The 23,523-nt window shown below is 41.6% G+C and overlaps 1 protein-coding gene across 4 annotated transcripts in view; it reads right to left on the bottom strand.

Moving 5' to 3' along the window:
• The window catches only part of PFKFB2 (6-phosphofructo-2-kinase/fructose-2,6-biphosphatase 2), a 37,860-nt gene extending 14,351 nt beyond the window's left edge, over window positions 1–23,509 (bottom strand). For 3 of the 4 annotated variants that reach the window (XM_060277137.1, XM_035122392.2, XM_060277136.1), the window contains exons 1-15: window positions 23,162–23,258; window positions 22,458–22,599; window positions 19,638–19,763; window positions 18,831–18,927; window positions 18,072–18,138; window positions 15,313–15,387; window positions 14,665–14,721; window positions 12,174–12,298; window positions 10,970–11,177; window positions 9,113–9,259; window positions 8,012–8,116; window positions 6,302–6,431; window positions 5,503–5,565; window positions 4,525–4,595; window positions 64–255 (exon numbers count right to left, since the gene is read on the bottom strand). In XM_060277137.1, the coding sequence (XP_060133120.1) occupies window positions 64–255; window positions 4,525–4,595; window positions 5,503–5,565; window positions 6,302–6,431; window positions 8,012–8,116; window positions 9,113–9,259; window positions 10,970–11,177; window positions 12,174–12,298; window positions 14,665–14,721; window positions 15,313–15,387; window positions 18,072–18,138; window positions 18,831–18,927; window positions 19,638–19,763; window positions 22,458–22,554 (1,560 nt within the window). In that variant the 5' untranslated portion in view covers window positions 22,555–22,599; window positions 23,162–23,258. Of the gene's footprint in view, window positions 1–63; window positions 256–4,524; window positions 4,596–5,502; window positions 5,566–6,301; window positions 6,432–8,011; window positions 8,117–9,112; window positions 9,260–10,969; window positions 11,178–12,173; window positions 12,299–14,664; window positions 14,722–15,312; window positions 15,388–18,071; window positions 18,139–18,830; window positions 18,928–19,637; window positions 19,764–22,457; window positions 22,600–23,161; window positions 23,259–23,373 lie in introns of those variants that run through there. The other variant, XM_035122391.2, reaches the window with a different exon arrangement.
• Window positions 23,510–23,523: the final 14 nt, after the last annotated feature.

Genomic DNA, 23,523 nt, shown 5'->3' with positions numbered 1-23,523 from the left:
ATATTGCAGAATTTTTGCCGTGCTTGAAATGGGAATAGAAGATTAGGATAGAGATATTACCACCTGAACACTGTCTTGCAGCTTTTGTTGATCAGCCCCGTCTCGAGCCTCCCGGAACAGAAGAGAGCCTGCCGGATTGAGAGGCCGGCTCCCAACACTGTAATTGCGAGGACGTTTTAGTGTGTCCGGACTGGCTAGTGGTGTAAAGCTGTTCCTTCTCATCCTTACAGGGGTTTGGCTCTTGGGAAGGTTGTTCTGATTGAAAATGGAGGATATTATAAGGGGTGAGAAATCAAATCACAGAATTTTAAACCACAGTTAAAACACCACTGAATATTGTTGATGCCAGGCATATACATATACATATATGCCACTGATATTCATAACTCTGCTTCATATGGTGTGCTCTCCTGCGGTGAAGGAGCAAGGGCACATTTCTCTCTTCCTCCAAGTGCTTCTCATAAGTGCAGGGAGGAGGCTGCTGTGTTATTGCGAACTGTCATTTTATTTTATATACCTCTAGTTTTTTGTACCCTGCCTTGTTCTTGCATATGAAAACACTATAAATATTGTAACTAAAACATTAGCAAAATAAACCTAAATAAGGTTCATTTCTACCTAGGTGTATATTACTAGAGAAAAAAAGGGGAATACAAATGAATGAGCAGAGTATTACCAGGTAGGGAATCCTTCAGTACCACTCAGGCAGGTTAAATATTAAATGCTGCGTGCTCAAGGTCTCTGCATGCAGGATATAATTCTTGTTCACAGATCAGATGACTTCAGCTATTTTTCTTACATAAGCTGTTCGGAAGTGTGACACTAGGGCAGTGGTGGTGAACCTATGGCACGCGTGAGTCTTCTCTGTGAGAGTCTTCTCTGTGAGCACGCGTGCCATCGCCCCAGCAGGGGGTGGGGGAGGAGGAGAAGGAGAGGAGGGCTCTCGTGTGCCGTCCAAAGCCTGAGGCACCAGGGCCTGGCAGGCGAGCGAGGGGCTCAGCAGGCATTGACTTTTGATGCACCAGGGCCTCCCGCCAGTCTGTTTTTCCTACTCTATTCCGTGGAGGCTGCGATCAAACGGCAGCCGAATAAACGGCAAAATATAATAATAATAATAATAATAATAATAATAATATTTTTACCCCGTGCATCTGGGTTTATTTATTTAGATTTATTTATATGTGCACAGGCAATCATTATTATCTCATATTAAAAATTGGGAGAGGGTGGCTCTTAGTGCAGCCCTCCTGTGTACACTACTGGCCAAAATTGTGGAACCTTCTGGAAAAATGTATTTCTGAGGTTTGATGGCTCATACCACCACTTTGCTTTGGAGTAATACCAGTGCTTTTTTTCTGTGGGAGCACAGGGGGACGCATACCCCTAAACATTTTGGGAATTTAATGGGAGAAGAAATTCACTGTATTTATTTTTCCCGATTTGAACTGTATTTCATTTTCCCCAGTGGTGATTTTCTTGAGTCAAAATGAGAATACCCCTAAAAAATTTTTTAGAAAAAAAAGCACTGAGTTATATCATAAAATTATATATATATTTATATGAAGAATTTAATGCAATAACTTTTATGAAGGATTATTTATTACAACAGCAGTCCTAAAGAAGAAACGTGAAACACACAGAAATGACCGCTCCCCACATCAAACAGGGTGGGGGGGTGGGACTTTTGTGCGGTCGAGCACAGCCCCCTAGATCCCAGAGCGGCCCCTGGTAGTTCGAACTGGCATCCTCCCCTGGCTGGATACCTGGGGTCTCCGCCTACCTCAGCCTATCGGCCAATCCCACCTGAGGAAGCATTACCAGGGGATTGGCTAGGTAAGGGGAGGGATTATCCAGCACACACAAAGAAAGTGATTTTTACCTGGGAAGCAGCAGAAAAAAATGAGATATACAGGTTAAATTGCTATGTTGGCACTTTGTGATAAATAAGTGGGTTTTGGGTTGCAGTTTGGGCACTCGGTCTCTAGAAGGTTTGCCATCACTGCACTAGGGCAACATAATTTTCAGGGTCTACTTTTGGCTGCAGCATTTCGAGTGAATATTTTGTTGCTGCAGCTAAAGCAGCACTCTGTGATGTTCAACTGGCATAGAACTCCTTAGCATACAAATTCCTGGTTGCAGGGCTGGGCCAACACAAGCCTTCCTGGGCTAGTCTAAGAGCTCTCAGGAAGTCACAGAAGTCAGTCTTCACGAACCCTTCCTCTGCTTTAACCCCATGGTCTCTTTTATAGCACAGCAATGTCACGGAAGAACAGGCAGGAAGCAAACGTTCAGCGCTGGCCCTTGCACCTTGAACTATAACACCTGCTCCTTTTGGGTGAATCTGTCAACATAGTGGCAATGCTAGGCTGTTCACCATCCAGGAACCACATAAATACTGCCTTCAGTTCTATGGATTTAGTGCCTACTAGCGACACAGTATTGCACACCACTTTCCTGGCTTTTGAGCCTGGCTTAGAATGGGACCAACAACAACCCCAAAAAAAGCCCGAAAACAAGCCCAAAGATGATTTAAACCAAGTCCTAAAAAAACTTGTTCATGCTTACTTTCATCCTACTGTGGCTACACACTGAAATGTATTTTTCTGCCCTTCAGCGTTTCATCATTGTTTTGCTTTCTGTGAGTCCCAGAAAAACAGCCAATCTAATCATTTGAAATCTAGATGGGGTAAGAAAGGCAAGCATGGGGGCGGGGACGGATGGCGGGTAGAAGGCCTTGCTGCAGAGCAGAGGTCATCTTGTTTCAGAGAAAGAGAAGAAGAAAAGATACCTTTGTAATTCAAATGAACATTCCAGTCAGTTATTTTATTCATAGTATAAACTGAGGGAAGCTAGGTTAAAAGATTCCCAAAGTGGAGTGGTTCACAGTTTACTGAAACCACCCACGTAGTATTTCTTGGTCTTAACGATGCCCTGGAACTTATTTTCCTTATAAAATAAAAACTTCAAACCAGCAAATTCATAGGATATATATGCCATGCTGTATTGTAGTACCAGTTGTATGCAGATTTTGCATATTCAAAGCACTTAATGCTTTCGAACTGAATGAACCATTGCTATAAGATTGCTAAGCAATATCTATTGCATACTAGCTATTACATAGCTGAAGGCAAAAGGCCTAACTGCATGCTTTTTAAAAAATGATCTTGAATTGCGAGTATACCATTTTTAGCAACCTGTATTAGATCTGTTGGTACAATGGCACTAAGCTCACGGCAATCTCATTCTTACAGTAAATTAAGCAACCAAAAAAAGGCAAGGTTGGGTTTCGAGCTGTAATAATGTAACCTTATTTCCCCAAATAACTGTCTCTATCAAATATACTGGCTGCTTTTTTGGCACTTCAGTGAAATAATGTGTACAAGATTTCCCTCCACTTATGACAAACTGATATGCAAAGGTCACATTTCAGCCTTTTAATATAGTACAAGAACGTACAATGTGTGTACAAGAATTTGGACTCATCCTGTACTTTGGCAACCTCTTAAAGAGGCAATAGATCACCTGTTACATGATGACTGGAGCACGGGTGAGGTGAGATTCGACTTCTTTTTCTGCTTCCTCAGATTTCCAATCAGGTTAGACAGACAGGGGAGGTAAAGGTTTTCAAGTGATTATGTCCACAGGGAGTACATTGTGACCTGGTAAATACTTGCCTGGATTCATCTTACAATTCACATAGCTAGATATGCAGTTCACGTATCTTGCATGCCAAGAGCAACAATACAAAGCCTAGATGTGCCTACTCAGAAGGAAACACCAGCGAGTTCAGTGGAACTTACTCCCAGGTAAGTGAGTATTGTACAGGGTTGCAGCCTGAGCTACTAAGTCTAAGAACCCATCTTTATATTTTACAACCCAACAAAATTGACCATATCTGGAATGCAGCAGTGCTTTTCTTTACCCCAAAACCATTAATGATATACTTTAAAGCTCTAAAACATTCAAACTGAAGATCAGACATTTATGTCTGATGTTTTTTTTAAAGAAATACTATCATTTATGCATTTTTAAAATAATAGCCTAAGAAATACATTATTCATCCCTAAACAGTACTTTCAAAGCATTAAAAAAATCAGAATAGGCACACGCACACACATATATGAGAAATCTCCCATTGTAAATTTGATTCCCCAGTTCTAATCTGATAATATATTCCATGACTTATTTTTTGGGGGGGGAAACTACAAGAAGGGGATAGTATTTTCTCAGAACCAAGGGTGGGGTGGGGTGGGGGTCTGAGTGTGCCAGAAAAATTACCCTCCTCATGAGTAAAGCACAATAGGTCCCCTCTGAAGTGGACTAGGAGCTTCCTATTGATTTCCAAGGGTTTTGTACCCATAGCCCAATGAAACCAAAGTACTTGGGCCTAAGTTGTTAAAAGTTAATGAGATTTGACAGCTCAAATCTATGTACATCAAGTTAACACAGTCGTGGGTCAAACTTTCAGTGCGGCAACAAACAAAACAGAATACACAGGAAAGGGCTGGTATATATTTTACATACTGTTGTGGGTGGCTTGTCCCGGTGTGTGTCCACAGCTTCCACATTCAGGGAAATCACTTCCAATTTACAGCCTTCATAAATGTGAAAAATGAAATACACTTAAAATCACGCATTACTACTACATTATTAGACGAAGGGGGGAAACAAGAAACACAGAGAAAAAAATCCTGAAATGTTAATTTTGCAAAGATCCTTCTGAGGAAGAGACAGGGGCTCTACTGTATGCATCTCAACATTTCGTCTGGATTGTTTCTTATTTGGGCAAAGAATTCAACAACACAGGTGCAAGTTATAGGTGCAATCCAATTGGTGCTTCTTGTTCTTTTGCTAGAAGAAGGGGCGTTTTTGACCATTCTTTGCTTCTCTCTGCAGCTCCTTCCATGCTACCTTCCACCTGCTCCAGATGGTCCTCCAACACTCTGGAGCTGATTTTGGGGGCTGCTGGGAGCTGTAGGGGGGGGGACTTCCTCTTCTGTTAGTACAGCCATACCTTGGTTGTCAAACGGAATCCGTTCCAGAAGGCCGTTCGACTTCCGAAAACGTTCAACAACCAAGGCACAGCTTCCGATTGGCTGCAGGAGCTTCCTGCACTCAATTGGAAACTGGGGAAGCTGCATCAGACGTTTGGGTTCCAAATAATGTTCACAAACTGGAACACTCACAGGTTTGCAGCGTTCAGGAGCCAAAACGTTTGACTGACAAGGCGTTCAGGATCCAAGGTATGACTGTATGTGTGTCTGCTATGGCAAAGGCACTTCTGCAGATAAAAGGGCACCAACTGAACACAACCCTATCAGCCCCTCAATTTACAGGAGGTGGGGGAAAAGATGATTCAGGGTAGTGAAATAACTTTCTGCTAGCTCTGTGAAACAGGTGCAATCTGAACTCTTGTCTCAAGTTAACATTCTAAGCACCAGTAAGCACTAGATCATTGCTTCCTCTCTCCCTGCCCACCTTAATAAACAAACAAATACTTACCATAAGCAACTGGTGTGAGTTTAAGGATGGTATGAAGAGGGCACCTCAGGTAGGGCAGCTCATCTATAAGAATACAAGTGGAAGCATAGAGTTGGAAGGGACCCTGAGGATCATCTAGTCAAACCCCCTTCAATGCAGGAACCTCAACTAAAATAAGAATTAAAAAGTACCAAGCATGGTCCAAAATGTACTCTATGAAACTCTCCTTGTTGCCTCAACTCAGAAGGAACTTTGTGGTAAACGTGTGAATGAACCTACAGACTTGTGACAGTAATGCTCGGAGGATGTAGTAAACCCTAGATGTGCAAAAGCCAATTAGCAACAGAGATAATTTCTATCAGTCTATGCAATTATATCCAGTATAAATCACTCACAAAGTGGTTTACAAGAAGTAAGATCCTACACTTGTCTACTCAGTAGTAAGTCCCATTTGGATAACTCCTAGGTGGAGTGTGCATGGAATTGTAGCCAAAGCAATTTAAAAAAAATAAAAAATAAAAACTGACAGTCAAAATGAGAATGAAAATTAAGAACAATGAAATAGGATAAAAGGCACAGAAGAGTTGTTAATGTTGGAACTGCAGTGAGGGGAATGTGCTTTGGATGTCATGATAAATCTGGTTCCCATGCACTGAGGTCCGGAAGAAAATATTGCGCTTGGGTGATTTGCATCAGTATGTTTTTGTACTGATGTGCGTCCTAATAATGCATTTAGGTCATGTGCAGTTTAGCCCCATGCTGTTCCAGATAATGTGCTTTGTAATAGTAAAGATGTACAAAAAACAGCTCTGCTCCTTACCTGCACTCTTATCAAGGAAATAGGCCAGTAAGCATCTCATAACTGCTTGATGAGAAATAACTAGAACATTGCCCTGACGCTCTAGCTCCATAATCACAGGTTCCAAGCGCTGGACCAAATCTTGGTAAGACTAGAAAACAAAAACAAATATTTACAAGAAACAAAAGGCACTCACCTGATCTTTTATAACCTCACAAGTTTCAAAGTGATCAGAAATACACACACACACACACACACACACACACACACCCCAGCAGTGGAATTCAATGTGGTACTAAGGAAATTGTTCCATTAGCGCAAGCAGAAATGCTTGCTCTAATGGAACAATCTCCCCTCTGCTCCCCTATATACTGTTCTTGGGATTCTTCTTAACCCCCCTCTCAGTGCAGATCTGGGGGAAGTGCAGGGGCACCATTGGGGGGGGCAGAGAGAGGGAGGAAGCCCTGTTACACTAGCAGAAGTCCTTGTTCTGGCTTTTGCTGCTGGAACTGGGTAGTTGAATCTCCCTAGCAGATCATCAATCAATCAATCAATCATCATAATCTATTAGACTTATTTTCTGACTCTTCCTTTAGAAACAACAAGTGCCTTAAGTGGACCCTCGTGACAATTCTAAGTTATGACAGAATCACCCATGGTTAGAAGTAATTAGTGTTTTAAAGATTTTCTTCCAAGTTTCTTCCAGGTTTTCTTCCAAGTTATGAGAATAATCATGCCTGAAATCTATCCAACCATACTTAAGTAGAGCTTAAGAGTATGCCAGAATTTTTATTTTTAAAAACTTAAATTTCACCAAAAAAGATTACACTTTTTATGATGTGGAAAGAGGCTACCTAGGGAAGTCACAATGAATTCAGATATTCACATTACAAAATTGAGATCTAATAATGGGCCAATTCAGACAATATGATAAACTATTATGGAAACAAGCTGCAGTGACCATCAGGCTCCCAGGCTTCCCTCTCTCCCTTCATCCCACAGCTGCAAGGAGGGTTGGAGCAACTGGCTAAAATGTTTTAAACAGTTCTAATTTTGATTCCTCTGTTTCATTTTTGTTGGGTTGGGGTTGGTTAAATGTTTAGTTGGGGTTGGTTGTTACTTTACTTAAGGAATAATTGTAAACTGTTTATTATTACTGCATTGCTATTATTATTGGTTTTGATTTATTGGTTTGTTTGTTGCATGTATACCGGTAGGATATCTTGTTTTTTTAATGTTTGGTGCTTTGTTGTGTTTTATATGTTGTAAACCACCCAGAGTGGCTGGGGAAACCCAGCCAGATGGGCAGGATATAATTTATTATTATTATTATTATTATTATTATTATTATTATTATTATTATTAGTATCCCAACTGTAACCACAGTTTGAATTTGGCTTGGTTCAAAGAATGTACAGTAAAGATTACCCACATTTTGCTAGAGTCGACAAAACATCAAGAGGCAGTTAATCAAAAACAAAAGCAAGCTTCTGATCTCTTCTTTACTACTGTTCTGGAAGAGAGGTGGGGAGAAGCTCACTTTGACTTTATGAGATACAATGGTTTGTCTTAGCTTCTGAATCAGCTCAGTAAGAGTCCCTGCTGTAGTTTCCTATTTTACTGTTTTTTGCAGTTCTATTAGCAGTTTTACCATTGATCACCGCCTATCCCTTCAAAACTATAAAGTCAAAAGCAGTAATATTTTATTAATTGATGAAAAAAGCTCCATACTTCTCCTCCAGGGTAGCGATAAAGGTATTTATCTTGATCCCGAAGTGCAAATTCTTCTGGATACTTCCTCTGAATTCCTTCATAGGTCATTTCTTCACATACTCCCTAGCAAAACAGGAATTAATTCCAGAAGATAAAAAGAAAAGCTATCTGCATTCAGAAATTTCCATTTTTAACATATGTGACACCAGTTTGCATTCACTTACAAAAGAGTGAAAATAATTTCAGTGGATTATAGAAGATTTTATCTCAAAACATGGAGGTTCCATAATTTTGATGACATTTATGATTGTAATCTCATGCCCACTAATTTAGGAGCAAACGCTACTGAATACGTTTCCGAGCACAATTCAAAGTGTTGGTGCCGACCTTTAAAGCCCTAAATGGCCTCGATCCAGTATACCTGAAGAAGCGTTTCCATCCCCATCGTTCTGCCCGGACACTGAGGTCCAGTGCCGAGGGCCTTCTGGCAGTTCCCTCATTGTGAGAAGCCAAGTTGCAGGGAACCAGGCAGAGGGCCTTCTCGGTAGTGGCGCCCGCCCTGTAGAACGCCCTCCCATCAGATGTCAAAGAGAAAAACAGCTACCAGATTGTTAGAAGACATCTGAAGGCAGCCCTGTTTAGGGAGGCTTTTAATCTTTAATCATTTTATTCTTTTGTTGGAAGCCGCCCAGAGTGGCTGGGGAAACCCAGCCAGATGGGCGGGGTATAAATAAATATATTATTAATTATTATTATTATTATTATTACTACTACTACTACTGAATATGCCAGAACTTCCTTTGATTTAAATATTTGTTCATTTGTTTGTCTGTTACGTTTTAACTGCACCCTTCCTCCTATCAGAGCTCAGGACAACATGCACAAAAAAGAGTAACATCCAAAAATACAGAACATTTCATGAATTTGTGCGTCAACCTTTCACAAGACTTTCAAACTTTTAAAATTCAGACTAATTATACATTTTGGGAAAATTTGGCTTACTTCCAATTTCTTGAAATAAGTGAAGTTTTATTTAGATTATCCTTACATCAACACAAATCACTTGCAACACCCACCGTCTTCACCACCAGTGTGTGGCTTTTCTGTAATTTTACTCACAGCATCAATCTCGTTCAATATCTTCCACTGCTCATATGGGACACTCAGGGCCTCTGCTGTCTGGATAGTTCTTTTCAACTGGCTAGTCCAGACCTTCAGATCCACAATCTCCTGCTCCTTGATGAACTTTTTCAATGCTTGTGCAAACTAGGATACAACACAATACAATTGAGATGCTTATGCAGTTTTTGGCTTGTTGTCCTGGGAAAAGATTCCTCTTCTTTTATTAAGAAGAAGAGAACACCAATCTAGGTCTGATGCTGCTCACAATGCTAGGGCAGGTAGCTACAAGGGCATGCAGAATCAAGACAGGGAAGATATAGTTACAGGTAGGTAGCCGTGTTGGTCTGCTGTTGAAACAAAATAAAAATAAAATAGAAAAATTCCTTCCAGTAGCACCTTAAGAGACCAACTAGGTTTGTCATTGGTATGTATCTGAAGAAGTGTGCATGCACACGAAAGCTCATACCAATGACAAACCTAGTTGGTCCTTAAGGTGCTACTGGAAGGAATTTTTCTATTTTATTTTTATTTTGTTAGGGAAGATATAGTTGCAGATGATGCGAGTCCTTGGAAAAGCACACTTTCCCCAAAAGTATGTAAAAACACAGTTTGGTACAGAATTTGCCATATTTTGTTATACAGGATTGGAGCCAACCCTAATTTCATGCAGTCCACAAGAATGGGGTTCCACAAAACTGAAGAGAGAGATTTGCAGTGAGGCAAACTCCACCAACTTTGGTTGTGGGTTTTGTCCACCACTGGCTGTGGCACCCAACTGACTTTTCCTATGGGCTAATGGCCTTTCATAGGAAAATATTTTCTTGCTCCTGTTCTTGAAAGAATGTATCTGTGAAGACAAGTAAAAGTATACTTTTGACTTAAGTTTAGGAACCTATCCAATATGAATGATCACACACAACTCTATAAAATTAATTGATGAAGGCCGCGGCCTTCAACTTACAGAAGAAATGATTTTATTGAAACACACACAAACACATATTTAATGCAATACAGTGGTACCTTGGATCCCGAACGCCCTGGAACTTGGATGTTCTGGCTCCCAAACACCACAAACCCAGAAATGATTTTTCTGGTTTGCAAATGTTCTTTTGGAACCCGAACGTCCGACAGGGCTTCTGATTGGCTGCAGGAGCTTCCTGCAGCCAATCAGAAGCCACTATTTGGAAGTCGAACAGACTTATGGAATGGATTCCGTTCTACTTCCAAGGTATGATTGTAGTTGTGTAACTTTCAGATATGTATAAGTTATGCGGGTTTTATCTCTTTTTAGCTACTGTTGGTTTTAACCATCTTTTGCATGTTTTTAAATAATGAAGAAAACTGCTTTGAAGTTTCAAATGAGTGAATGAAACATCTGCAGGTGTTTTCTCAGAAAGCCATTTAATAAATGGAACAGTTCTACCAGCAGGAACCCAAGCAGGGGGATAAATTTAGGATTATGATTCTTTTCTTTGCAATTATTGGCTGCATTGGCACATCATGGTGCACTGTAAACCATGGCTTAACATGCATGAGCAAACTGTACCTTGTCCCCACTCACAACAGGAGGAAACAAATCAAAATCCCTGGGCTGAGGTATGCCCAAAATGAAGGACTGACATTTGTCTCAATCCCAAACCACAACCCTTGGTTTGAATGAATTGCTAACCCCAGGGATCCTTGTTTGATTCCTCCTGGTACAAGGAAGGAGCATTCACATTGAACCATTAAGTATGGCTTACTTGTGACTGTGCTTTGCACAAATGAAGGTGAATGTTGGCGGAAAATCTGACCCTCAACTTAGCTCCTAAAATGCCAATACAGAGAGCAACAAAACTTATGCGTAGACCATACCTGCTTCCCTCGCGCTGACAGGCCTGAATCCCCACCAATCTTGCTAGCCAGGTTGCACTCACTCTCACCATGTCTACAGAGATAGATGGTGCGTGGCTGAACATGGATATTCATAAGGTAATAGACAATTTTACTTTGGATGTAATCTTGGACTCTGTTGACATGGAAACGCTGCCCTACGTTGATCACTTTAATGAAAGAACGGTCTCTGGAATTCAGAAAACACCAGAAACATTATCAATATAATAGTTCAATAAGTATTTTCTTCTGTATGTACATGTTTCACAACCCATAAGTGAATGTATACTGCAGGAAAAGATGGGTCACTGAAATTCACAACAGCATATCCACCAGGATCACAAACTGCTGCGTAAATACAGGCTACAGTGTGGTGTGAATTCCCTTCAGCTGGATTTGGAATTGGCTCAGAATTTATTAGCTTCATCAGAGTTCTGCTAGGGCAGATCCTTTGGAGGCTTTTGTATAACATAGCCCAGCCTGAACCAAGAAATAAGGCTGGCGATGAAAAATACATAAATATGCATGGGGCAGTTGAAGACTCACTGCTCAGCTCAGAAATTATTTTCTGCATATGTGCAGAGAAATGCCTACAGGAAATGATGTCAATTATAAGCTGGATAAATTCATTTTCCAAACCAAGTAATTATGAACTTTGGCAACACTGACACTTACAGTAGTGACAGTGCAACTCTGCAAGCCAAACCAGACATGTTTGAACTTAAGGTGATGAATGCTTAGTCTCTTAAGAGTGTCAGAAGCATATTTCAATGAAGCTACAAGGAAAAAAGCACCATTCTTTAGTTTCTTTACAAAGTGTTTCCAGTTCTCAGTGATGGAGAACTTCAAACATGCAAGGATAATGCTTAAAATTCTAAAAAGCAGAGAGGACTCTTAGAGCTTTCCCGGGAAGCAAGAAGGGACATTTGTATAAGAGATTGCTGTTTCTGCTACTATGGAGAGTGTTTTCGCATGTTCTAAACAAGTGTGGGGAAAGAGGAAGTCAACTCATTTGAACTTCCTCTCCCTTTGTTGGTTTAGAACACCTGAATTTCTGATGTCTCATACAATATCCTTGTGGAAATGCTGAAGTGTCACCACATGTAGTTCACTTCTTGGTTTCATTTCCACCCCGAACACATACAACAACTTGCAAATCTCCTGATTCCTTTGTCCTGCCTCTTACTTGTCATAATTAACTGGATCAAGAGGCTGATAGGTGACTTTATAGCATTCTATTCGCTTTAGGAAATCATCCATCACATTCTCTCGGTTTCTCTCTGGGTAGTCAGGGCTGGAAACCTTCACTTCCTGATCAACAAAGAAAGTTGTTTCAAAAGTTAAGCAAACTTTATACATAAAAAGAAAAGAAAAAACACTAGTGAAACAAGTGTCTGACTCGCTCCTGAAGCAGCATGGTTCCAACACACATGATCCCTAAGCTTCCAAACAAAAAGATACTGTTTAAAAGTCTGTCTCATCCTGGCACAGAAACAAAGGACAATACTAAATGAATACAGTAGTGCATTATTTGCTTTGGGAATAGATAGACTAGGCTGCCCTTTCTATTACCTTTCCATGCATGCTGTTTGCAAGCTTGTGCCAAAAATATGTTCCAAGGTCAATAATTTGATGACTTAATTTTAGCTTCCAAAGTCTTACATAACTTATGTAAATACATCCGTTAGCCTTAAGTTACCATACCTAAACAAATACTATTTTCTTCAAGCTCTGTGTGGCGATTCACCACCGAGACAAGACCCAGCATGTGAGGGGTTAAGCTTAGAGCAGATAGAACCCTCGGGGGCGGGCTCAGCCCAGGGATAAAAACCCCTCCCGAGTGGCAGTTAAGGGGGGAGTCAGTTGAGGTTGGAGTCAGTTGGTGTTGAGCTAGGAGTGGTTGGTTATATGCAGAGAGAGCTAATTTAATATATTGAGGAAGGAGAATAGGTGGTGATTTAGTCAGACGGGATACAAAGTTGGGAGATTATTAATAAATATTTACTTAGTTGACTTTAGCGGTAATAGGCCGGTAATTTATAATTAGCGGTAATAGGCCGGTATAGGAACCATCTGAAATTTAGAACAACCTAAGATTTGTACTGCAACCATTAAGCATATGAACACACAATAAAGCAATTTCGTTTTATTTTATCTGTATCCTGGTCTGTGGTGTTTTGGTGGAGGTGTTTATTTTGTAGTTGGCACATCACCAATCGACCGTAAAACGTCCAGTGGTGATGTGCAGGTCAGAGTGACCGCTACACTCTGCATATAAGGAAGTAGCCATTTGCCAACAGCTATTACTTACATCCCCCCACACCCACCTCATTGGAGTAAAATTATGGAGGGGGGGAGTATATGATACATATAAACTTGATAAAATTACTTTTGAAATAGAAATAAGCAAAACCAATGATCACTAAGATGTTCTGGATTTATGTACTCACAAAGCCTGGAAATTATTTAAAGTGTCTTATATGGGGTCAAACCACCATTCCTCTGATCTCTAAGGCCAGGCCAAAAATCCCTCCTTTACATCTGCAGGGCCATTTCTCCCAGCTGGGTTTACTTCAGATATTGCAGCCTGGCTGATGGCAAAATTACTTCACATGTTGAACCCCCTTTTCCAGGTGAGGGAAAGGGGGTTCAACATTCTTCAACTGCAGATAGCTTTTGTCATTAAAATCGCATGCCATTTGAAAATTGTACTGATGAATCTGTAAAGACACACATTATCTTGTGTAACCTGGCATTTAAGCATGACATTAAAATGCAGGTGTGCTGCTAGCAGGAAGTCTAACTGCAGTGCTGATAGATAATTTACATGGTTACTCTGGCAAAGACCAGGGTCACCCCATTGTAACAAGTGTACTACATAACGTGTGATGGGCAATATGTGACCACAAACATATGCAGACACATACCAGGGAACTCCAGCCATAGTTCAGAGTGGCTCTTTGAGAACTTGAAACATGAGTCTTGGAACAGACAGTGTTGGAAACAGCATTGTCTAATACTGCAATATAAAAAGCAAAACTCCTGAATGGCCTTGGGCAGCTCTCATCAGGGCTGGCCGAAGACATTTTGGCACCTGAGGTGAACCACAAAATGGCATCCCCCTCCCCATCAGGGAAGAACAAGGGGAACAAGGGGCGCAATAAAGATCTACATCGAGATCTGCTGCCCCTATGGATCCTGCCACCTGAGATGGTAGCCTCACTTTACCTCATGGGTGAGCCAGCCCCAGCTCTCATCTAGAACTAAAGAGGAGCTCTTCAATATGTGCCATTATTTTGTTTGATATTTTTCAAGTGGTGTTCAAACTGGACTGAATCCAGATTCAACCCTCAAGACCAGATTTCCAGGGAGCTGCAGGGGGAAGGAGGAACCCATGAAAATTGCTGCCTGCACCCTTTTCACTGGCGGAAGCATTCCCCTGAACAGAGTTCCTCTCACAGGAAGTCTACATCCAATCTGCAGTACGCCATTTCTGTGATAGACACATAACACCAACAAACCAGCAGCAAGAACAAATGCTGCATGAAATGTGGAGCAGGTCTAAAACATCACAAAATTGTGGTCTCTCTCTAGTAACGCCGAACTAATGCCAGTTAAGCATTCTGTAACAAAGACATTCTAAGTAGGCCAACCTTTGGAATATGTCAAATACTCACCAATATATTGGCAGCAATGACCTCTGGATCATCACAGACAGACTCCACAAAAAATACCTGCAAAAGGGTTGGAGGAGGAAAGATGCTTATTAAATTGCAGGTCCTCTTCAGGCTGCAGCCCCTCAGCCTAGTTTCAAAAGGCCTTGGTATGCAATCAGTTCACACCTCCCACGGGAATTCTCTGCCATCAGCAGGCAGATCTCTGGGTAGAGAGGAAGGTTGGGGAGAGAAAAGGGAGGGTCAGAAAGAGAGGCAGAAAAGAAGAGGAGAGGCAGAGGGAGGAAGTGAAAGAAACAATGAAAGAGAGGAGAGAGAAATGGGGTGGTCTAGCCACTTTTGCTCTGGCTTTGCCCGATATGAGCCTACCACCTGAATGGCATTTTTAATTTCATTTAGATTTTGTTTCTACAGCTGTCATCAGGCCCCTGAAATTTCTCCTTCAGTAATAATAATTTAATAATCATTAAGTCCTAATTTAGAGATTTAGATAATTCCTTCCCAATTAGAAAGAATCCAAAATGAGATGTAACCTGCTCTGATAACTTATTATACACCCCCCACCTCCACCCACCCCTGCTCTAGCACAAAATGATAGACAAGCTCATTTTCTACTTTGTACTGGGAACAAGCTTGTAATGAAGTCATCACCTTAAAAGAATTTTCTTTAGCAAAGGTCAAAATCATGTCCCGCCTCTCCCGAGTTGTGTTAGTTCCATCAAAGACCTTAAAGAGAGAGAGAAATGTGCCCATCAAACTTAGGTGTCCATGGAACATTAGAAGAGTAGGTAGGGTTGCCAGACTCAATAGAGGACAGGACTTCTGTGCCTTTAACTGCCCTGCTCTCTTTTGAGTCTGTAAACCTTAAAGAGAAACCAGCAGACCCTATGCTTGTAAATTAAACAAAGGGTCTGCTGGTTTCTCTTTAAGGTTTCCAGACTCAAGAGAGCAGGGCAATTAAAGACACAGAAGTCCTGTCCTCTATTGAGTCTGGCAACCCTAAGAGTAGGTAGATAACATACAAATACACACATGCCTAGACAGCTTTAAATCCCAGCTAAACATTTAATAATGGATTGAATTCAAGTCCACCTGAGAACAAAATCTCAAAGAACTCCACTGGACTCCACACCTTATTATTTTTAAATAGATAAGCTGGTAGAATCTCAATGCACATACCAAGCAGAACTTCCAGGTCTTAATTACAACTCAAACCACGTACTAAAATATTTATTACATTTTTATCTGATTTCTCTCCGAGAGCCTAGGGTGATACAACAAATATAAACAGAGACAAAAACTCAAACTTGACATGGCGTAGGGACCCTGCTACCCAAGTAAGTGAGATTGGCAGGGACAAACGAGGAAGTTTTTTCGGCTGTGGCTCCAATCTTTGGAACCTCTCACCTGACACCTACAAGTCCAGCACACTCCAATCTTTTCAGAAAGCAGTATTTGAAGACAGCCTTAATTATGTATTCAAACATTTGTTTAGCGTCCTTCATTTAATTTTATGCTATGATGGTTCACGACAATAAAGCAATGAACACGTTGAAACTGACCACAAATAAAAGCAGCTGATAAAATATCAGCAACAGTGCTTAAAAGGCCTGGGGGAGTAAAAACATTTTGCCTGGCACCTAAAAGATTATGTTGGGGTAGGACAAGTCCTTATGGAGAGGGAAATTCCATAACTAGGGCAGCCTAGCCAAGAAAAGTCCTCTCTGTACTTGATATCAGCTTCACTTCAATTTATCAGCTTCTGATAGGAGAGGTATCAGAGAAGGGCATTAGCAGATGATCTTGGAGCCCAGTAGGAACATCAGGAAGAACCTTCTGACAGTAAGAGCTGTTCGAGAGTGGAATGGACTCCCATGAGAGATGGTGGATTCTCTTTCCTTGGAGGTTTTTAAGCAGAGGTTGGATGGCAATCTCTCATGTACGGTATGATCTAGTTGAGATTCCTGCATTGCAGGGGGTTAGACTAAATGACCCTTGGGATCCCTTCCAATTCTATTATTCTATGTGTCTAAGAGCTTTTTCTTTCTCCTCTTCTTCTTCTTCTTCTTCCTCTTCCTCTTCTTGGATTACTGTAATGGGCTCTACGTGGGGCTACCTTTGAAGGTGACCCAGAAACTGCAACTAATCCAGAATGCGTCCAGAATGCGGTAGCTAGACTGGTGACTGGGAGTGGCTGCTGGGACCACATAACACCAGTCCTGAGAGATCTACACTGGCTCCCAGTATGTTTCAGAGCACAATTCAAAGTGTTGGTGTTGACCTTTAAAGCCCTAAACCAGGGGTCCCCAAACTTACCTCGCCAAGGGCCAGTGCTACCAGCGCCGATCACACTGTGGGCCGGAGCGCGCAGAAGGAGCGCCTATACATGTGCGCACATGCGATTTCTGGTGCACTTCCGGGTTGCAGGAACACTGGAAATAGCTTATGTGCATGGGCATCCTCCGGCCCGGAAGTGTGCCGGAAATGACGCTTGCGCATGCGCACAAGCTATTTCCGACGCTCCCGGCGACCTGGAAGTGGGCAGCTGTGTCGCGCTGATAAGAGCAGGTAGCGGCAGCGAGGGTTGCCGGGGGCCACATAAATGAGCCTTGCGGGCCACATCCGGCCCTCGGGCCTTAGTTTGGGGAACCCTGCCCTAAACAACCTTGGGAGCGTCTCCACCCCCACTGTTCAGCCTGGACACTGAGATCCAGCACCGAGGACCTTCTGGCGGTTCCCTCATTGTGAGAAGTGAGGTTACAGGGAACCAGACAGAGGGCATTCTCGGTAGCAGCACCCTTCCATCAGATATCAAGGAAATAAGCAGCTATCTTAATTTTAAAAGACATCTGAAGGCAGCCCTGTTTAGGGAAGCTTTTAATACTTAATGCTGTATTGTTTTAATATTCAATTGGGAGCCGCCCAGAGAGGCTGGGGAGACTCAGCCAGATGGGTGGGGCATAAATAATAAATTATTATTATTAATTATTTTATTATTACTACTACTACTACTATTATTATTCCTCTTCGTCTTCTTCTTTTGCCTCGATGCTTTCCCCATGAAAACCCACTCTTTACTGCTGAAAACAGTTCCACGGAAAAACTGAATTGCTGTTTGTTCCAATTCACTGCTAAATAGCAGGTTTTCCTGGAGAGAAAGCCTTGAGAAATTACATCCTGTTATTAGATATGAGTAGATGTATTCTGGGCTTGTGCCATAAACTCTTAATTCATTTTCGGCCCACCTTGAGATCTTGGACATGCCATTAGCCCAGACATACATTGTGTGGCCAATTCTTAATTTCCCCTATATGTATTTACATGATGGGAGTGGTGCTCTTGTGTCTCGGTGCCACCTGTAGTGGGTCCCAAACCACCAGCTGAAGGCCAATAATCTTGTGTGCACTTACAGCTATCTGGCCAGACTCCTCCATGAGATAAACTTTCACATCTTCAAGGGCCACCAAGGCACATTGTCTGCAAGATAATAAGAATAATAATCGAGTAGGATGGTTTAAACCAAGACGACATCAAACCAAACTACAGTGGTACCTCTAGTTACGAACTTAATTCTTTCCAGAGGTCCGTTCTTAACCTGAAACTATTCTTAACTAGAGGCGTGCTTTCGCTAATGGGGCCTCTAGCTGCTGCTGTGCCGCCGGCACACAATTTCCGTTCTCATCCTGGGACAATGTTCTCAACTCAAGGTAACTCTTCCAGGTTAGCAGAGTTTGTAACCTGAAGCATTTGTAACCTGAGGTGTTTGTAACTCGAGGTCCCAATGTACTGGAAGTGGTGATTCAGTGAAATATGTTATGCAGCAATAGCCTTCTCCCTGTTTATTTCATAGTGCAACCCACTGAATCAGATATGGGGGTGGTGAAATGGGATGGGCTGCCCCTGGTACAGCAGGATAGTTTCTTCACATGCCCCTCTCTACCCTACTATTCTGCCCTTCCTTTTATTTATTTCTATCCAATAGAGATAACTTAGTAAAAGTTGAATGATATATTGGCTTCTCTATCTTCAAAGGTTTAAAAATAACAGCTCCCCATGTTTTGAGGATAATTTTAGTGAATTCCAAAACTAGCAACATAAATACTGAATTATAATTATCTGTTATTATTTAACAGTCACCAATATTTTGAGAGAAGCTGGTATTAACTTACTTTCGAATCCTCATGGCTTCTTCATTATCATGCCTGAAGAAATCATAGGACTTGTACGATTGTACTGCTTCACGGCGGTAGACTCCTAAGTTAAATACTTCACAAAACGGAAATTCAGTTGTCAACATTCCATAATAAATAGTGTTACAGTACTAATAGCAGATGGAAATCTGGTATCTAAATGCCAGTCATCAAAATACCACTATTCATTCAGATTTTCACTTCACTCCCCTCCCCATGGGCCTCACTTTAAAAAGATTAAGAAAACATGGCATCAACTCATCTGTTTGTGATCTAAGTACAAATATTGCTGTACTACATGAATGCCTCTGTTAATATTTTTAACCTATAAATGAAGTAAGGAAAGTCTGGTTGCTTCCATTTTACAAATGGGGAAAACGTAATCACAAACACTATGCTTATAGAGGACCACCAACTTGTTTGGGATTCTCAACCACCTAAAGACTCTGGGGACCACAATAAGAAACTTTTTTTTTCAAAAAATAGAGCTGAAATTAGACTTCTAAAGTACCACTGAAACATATTTCTTTGCCTTGTACTGACTGACACTGCCAAAAAGTAGAATACTCTGATACTATTGTTATTTAGCACTTGTTCAGAGCAACTTTTCAATTATTGGAAGAAATAAAAAGATAACCACATCTAGGCATAATCAATCAACCAGGACTAGATTAATGCAAACTTTTAACTACCAGCTTTCCCAGCCACTTGAAGCTGATCAGAAACTATTTATTGTTTTAACTGTGTAATAACTATTATATCTCATACATAGAAATATAGAAAAACCTTTTGTAGGCACTCCAATCCAGTTGAGGTAGCGAGTTAATTTCTTGGACACGTAGGTCTTGCCTCTTGCAGGGAGGCCAATCATTACAATCAGAGTAGGGGAATTGGTCATATAAGAGGCCCATGCTGCAAAGACAGAATCGGTAACTTCTACAAAACTGAAAAATAAAAATGCTGGCAATAAGCCAAAGTAATGAAGGCTTCTCACAACTCCTTCTGCCCATACATCTGCCACAGATGTTCTGTTCCCATAATCAATCAGCAGACTATGGCATGGTTGTATCAGGTGTTTGCTAATAAAGAAGGCTAACCAAGCAAAAAAAACCCAGGCACTGACTATGTGCCTCAAACTGAGCGTGTCACTCAGTTAAAAATATTTCCCAATTAAGCTGTGGGCTTTTCAAGGTTAACAGAAAAATGTCAAGATCCCTCTTGAGAACACCAATGGAGCCAGCTTCCTTTCTGAACATGACGAATATGATCTGAAAAATATAAATAAACTGGTATTTTATTTGCTTTTTGTCTAAGATGCAGAATTTTCTAACATTCATGCTCCCCTCAAATGAATAGGGGCTGTGTATGATGCTTATCAAGAAATATATTATTTTTCTTCAGTAAAAGAATAGTCTGCAGTTCATGGTAGATACCTGTACATGATTTGTATTCGGTGCAGCAATGATCAAAAGCCTAACAAAACAGATGTATGTGGAACCTGCAGACAAACCTTCCCAGCACAATACTCTCCAGATGTCATTATTTTTAAATGCAAACTAAATAGAATTTCTCCCCATTTATAGCCCCAGCTTATGGAAGGACTAGTTTGGGGGTGGCTGCTGTAGGTACTACCCCAAGAAATCCTGGCTCCATTTCAGTCAGCACCAAAATTCTCAATTATTGCCCCTGTGCCCCTGAAGGACCAGGTGCACAGCCTGGGAGTCATTTTGGACTCACAGCTGTCCATGGAGGCACAGGTCAATTCTGTGTCCAGGGCAGCTGTCTATCAGCTCCATCTGGTATACAGGCTGAGACCCTACCTGCCCGCGGAAAGTCTTGCCAGAGTGGTGCATGCTCTAGTTATCTCTCGCTTGGACTAGGCCTACTGCAATGCGTGCTACATGGGGCTACCTTTGAAGGTGACCTGGAAACTGCAACTAATCCAGAATGCGGCAGCTAGACTGGTGTCTGGGAGTGGCCGTGGAGCCCACATAACACCAGTCTTGAAAGACCTACATTGGGTCCCAGTACATTTCCGAGCACAATTCAAAGTGTTGGTGCTGACCTTTAAAGCCCTAAATGGCCTCGGTCCAGTATACCTGAGGTCCAGTGCCGAGGGCCTTCCGGTGGTTCCCTCGTTGCAAGAAGCCAAGTTGCAGGGAACCAGGCAGAGGGACTTCTCGGTAGTGGCGCCCGCCCTGTGGAACGCCCTCCCATCAGATGTGAAAGAGAAAAACAGCTACCAGATTTTTTAGAGGACATCTGAAGGCAGCCCTGTTTAGGGAGGCTTTTAATCTTTAATTGATTATTTTATTCTTTTGTTGGAAGCCGCTCAGAGTGGCTGGGGAAACCCAGCCACATGGGTGGGGTATAAATAATAAATTATTGTTGTTGTTGTTGTTGTTATTGTTGTTGTTGTGGATCCAGGATTAAATTGCATAATTGAACATTTTACCAATTTTTGGACAGAATCCAAAAATTAAAATTAAAAAAATTGTCATGTCAGTAAAAACAAATTGTATGCAGGCCATTGTACTAGAACAATGCAACAAACCTAGCTATTACAGGCAGTGCTTTTTTTCTTTAAAAATGTTTAGGGGTACTCTCAATTTTGACTCAATAAAATCACCATTTTATTGTTCAAATAAGGAAAAATAAAAACAGTAAATGGACAAAAGTACAAAGATTCACAAAATGTTTAGGGTTTTGCGTCCCTCTGCATCCCCCCCCCAAAAGTACTTATTACAGGAATACTGCAGGGACTACAGTCATAGAGCCAGAGAGAAATATTTTGGAATGGGGTGCAGACCAGCAATTTCCTGGTGGTAGAGAGAGGCTGGCAGTTGCATGTATATTTTCTGTAATCACAAGACTGCAAGAAGCCCTACCAGCTTAGAAGGAACTGAAAGTAAGTTACCCTACTGACCTACTGGACTTCACAATCATTTACTTACCCACCCTCTTCCCAGAGGATCTAAAACAAATAATGAGTTCTAAGAATATAGGTTAAAGGATCCTGGTACTGAGGTTGTTTATTCTTCATTAGCAAACTATCTCATGACTCTGTGACAGTTGTAGGAAGTCTCCTAGAAACTAGGGTCCTACAGCATAAAACTAACCCTTTGGCAGACATTCTAAAAGTAAAAAGGTATTCAAAGTGAGGGGAGTGGTAGTTTAGTCACTTTAACAGAAATGACACAAGTAGATTTGGGCCAGGCTGACAGGAATTTATATAAGATTAGTCCCATTATCAATTCCTTTAAAGTATTTCTATTCCAATTTTACTTTTATTCTGCCTTTCACAGAACTTCACATATCAAAGTAACATGGTTCTCCCTCCTCTCTTTCCAGAGTTTTTTTCTCTTCAGAACAACCCATGTGAAACAGGTGATGCTAAAATAAAGCTTGTCACTATAAATAATTTAGCTTGGTAACATAACATCAAGGGTTGTGCCCCAGGGAATAATTCATCCCTATGTTTAGCACTGTGATAAATTTGAAAGTCGGGGCACAAACCCCCACACACCACTTTTCTTTCAGTATTTATATATGTACCAAAGGGAAAAAATGTGCTGCCCAGCAAAGCAAAGCATCACAAATACTCACAGCACTTTTTCTCTGAGAATCGTTGATTTGAAGGTTTTTCTTGGTTGAAACCGTTGCTGTTTACCTGCTCCAGTCCTGGAGCTGCATCCCCTGACATTGCTGCAAGGCACACACTTCCTCACTTTTGATCGCCAGCCTTCTTCTAGAAAACCAAAGGAGGAGTATTATGAAATGCTCAGTTCTCTGGCAGTAAAAGAATAACATGCACAAACAGCAATCTGTCCCTGATGTTCCTTCCAAGAGGGACTAAAGTGGGGCAGGGAAAAGCGGAAGCTACATTGAAGTTGCTAATCAAGGTCAAGAGATACTCATCCTACTATTTTCAAAAGATGAAACAAACCCCATAAAGGAGGAAAGCAGGAAAATGTGTCATTCTCCCTGATGAGACCATTAAAACCAGGAAATGGGTACTGTATTTGCATCCTATATAATCCTTAGCATTCTTCGTTTGATAATTACATCATCATCATCCCCCTTCTCTCTCATTTTTGCAGAATTCCAATTGCTAAAGACCTTTCTAGGCTAGAGGGCATTACAGTGATCAGCCCCAAACCGGCAGCAACACACACCGGCGATCCCAGACAGGTAGCCGCGAATAACTGTTGACGAGGATTTACGTATATCTGGAGTTAGAGCCCTCCTGTCAGTTCAGCAGCTGGAGCCTCAAGCTCAAAGAGCCTTTCCTCCCGTCGGGCCCAACACACCTGCAGAATTTAGCACGCCGTCGCTGGGGACAGCAAGTCCAGCGTCCTGAGAGCACAGAACGGGAACCGGTCCGGCAGCTCCAAAGCAGAAGTGCAGATTGAGAAAGAGCCCGCCCCACCTCCTGCCCGCCCCCCAACAAGGCCGGTGAAGCCAGGGGACTGGAGTGCATCCGAAACCTCAGCAGCAGGTATCCAGGTGCATCCTATTTTACCTTCAGACGCCGAGAGGGAAAAAGAGGCCGGCTCTGCGAAGATGCGCAAATGAAAACGGCCAACCGGCAGCACCGGCTACGAGGTGCGAATTCAGTAAGTGACGCAAAGAAACGCAGAAAGAGGGAAACGGGAAAAAAACAGTGGCAAAA

This window comes from Zootoca vivipara, chromosome 7 (assembly GCF_963506605.1).
Source record: "Zootoca vivipara chromosome 7, rZooViv1.1, whole genome shotgun sequence".
In the NCBI taxonomy this organism is placed as follows: Eukaryota; Metazoa; Chordata; class Lepidosauria; order Squamata; family Lacertidae; genus Zootoca; species Zootoca vivipara.
Note: the sequence above shows the minus strand (reverse complement) of the source record. Positions and strands in the feature narration are given on the sequence as shown.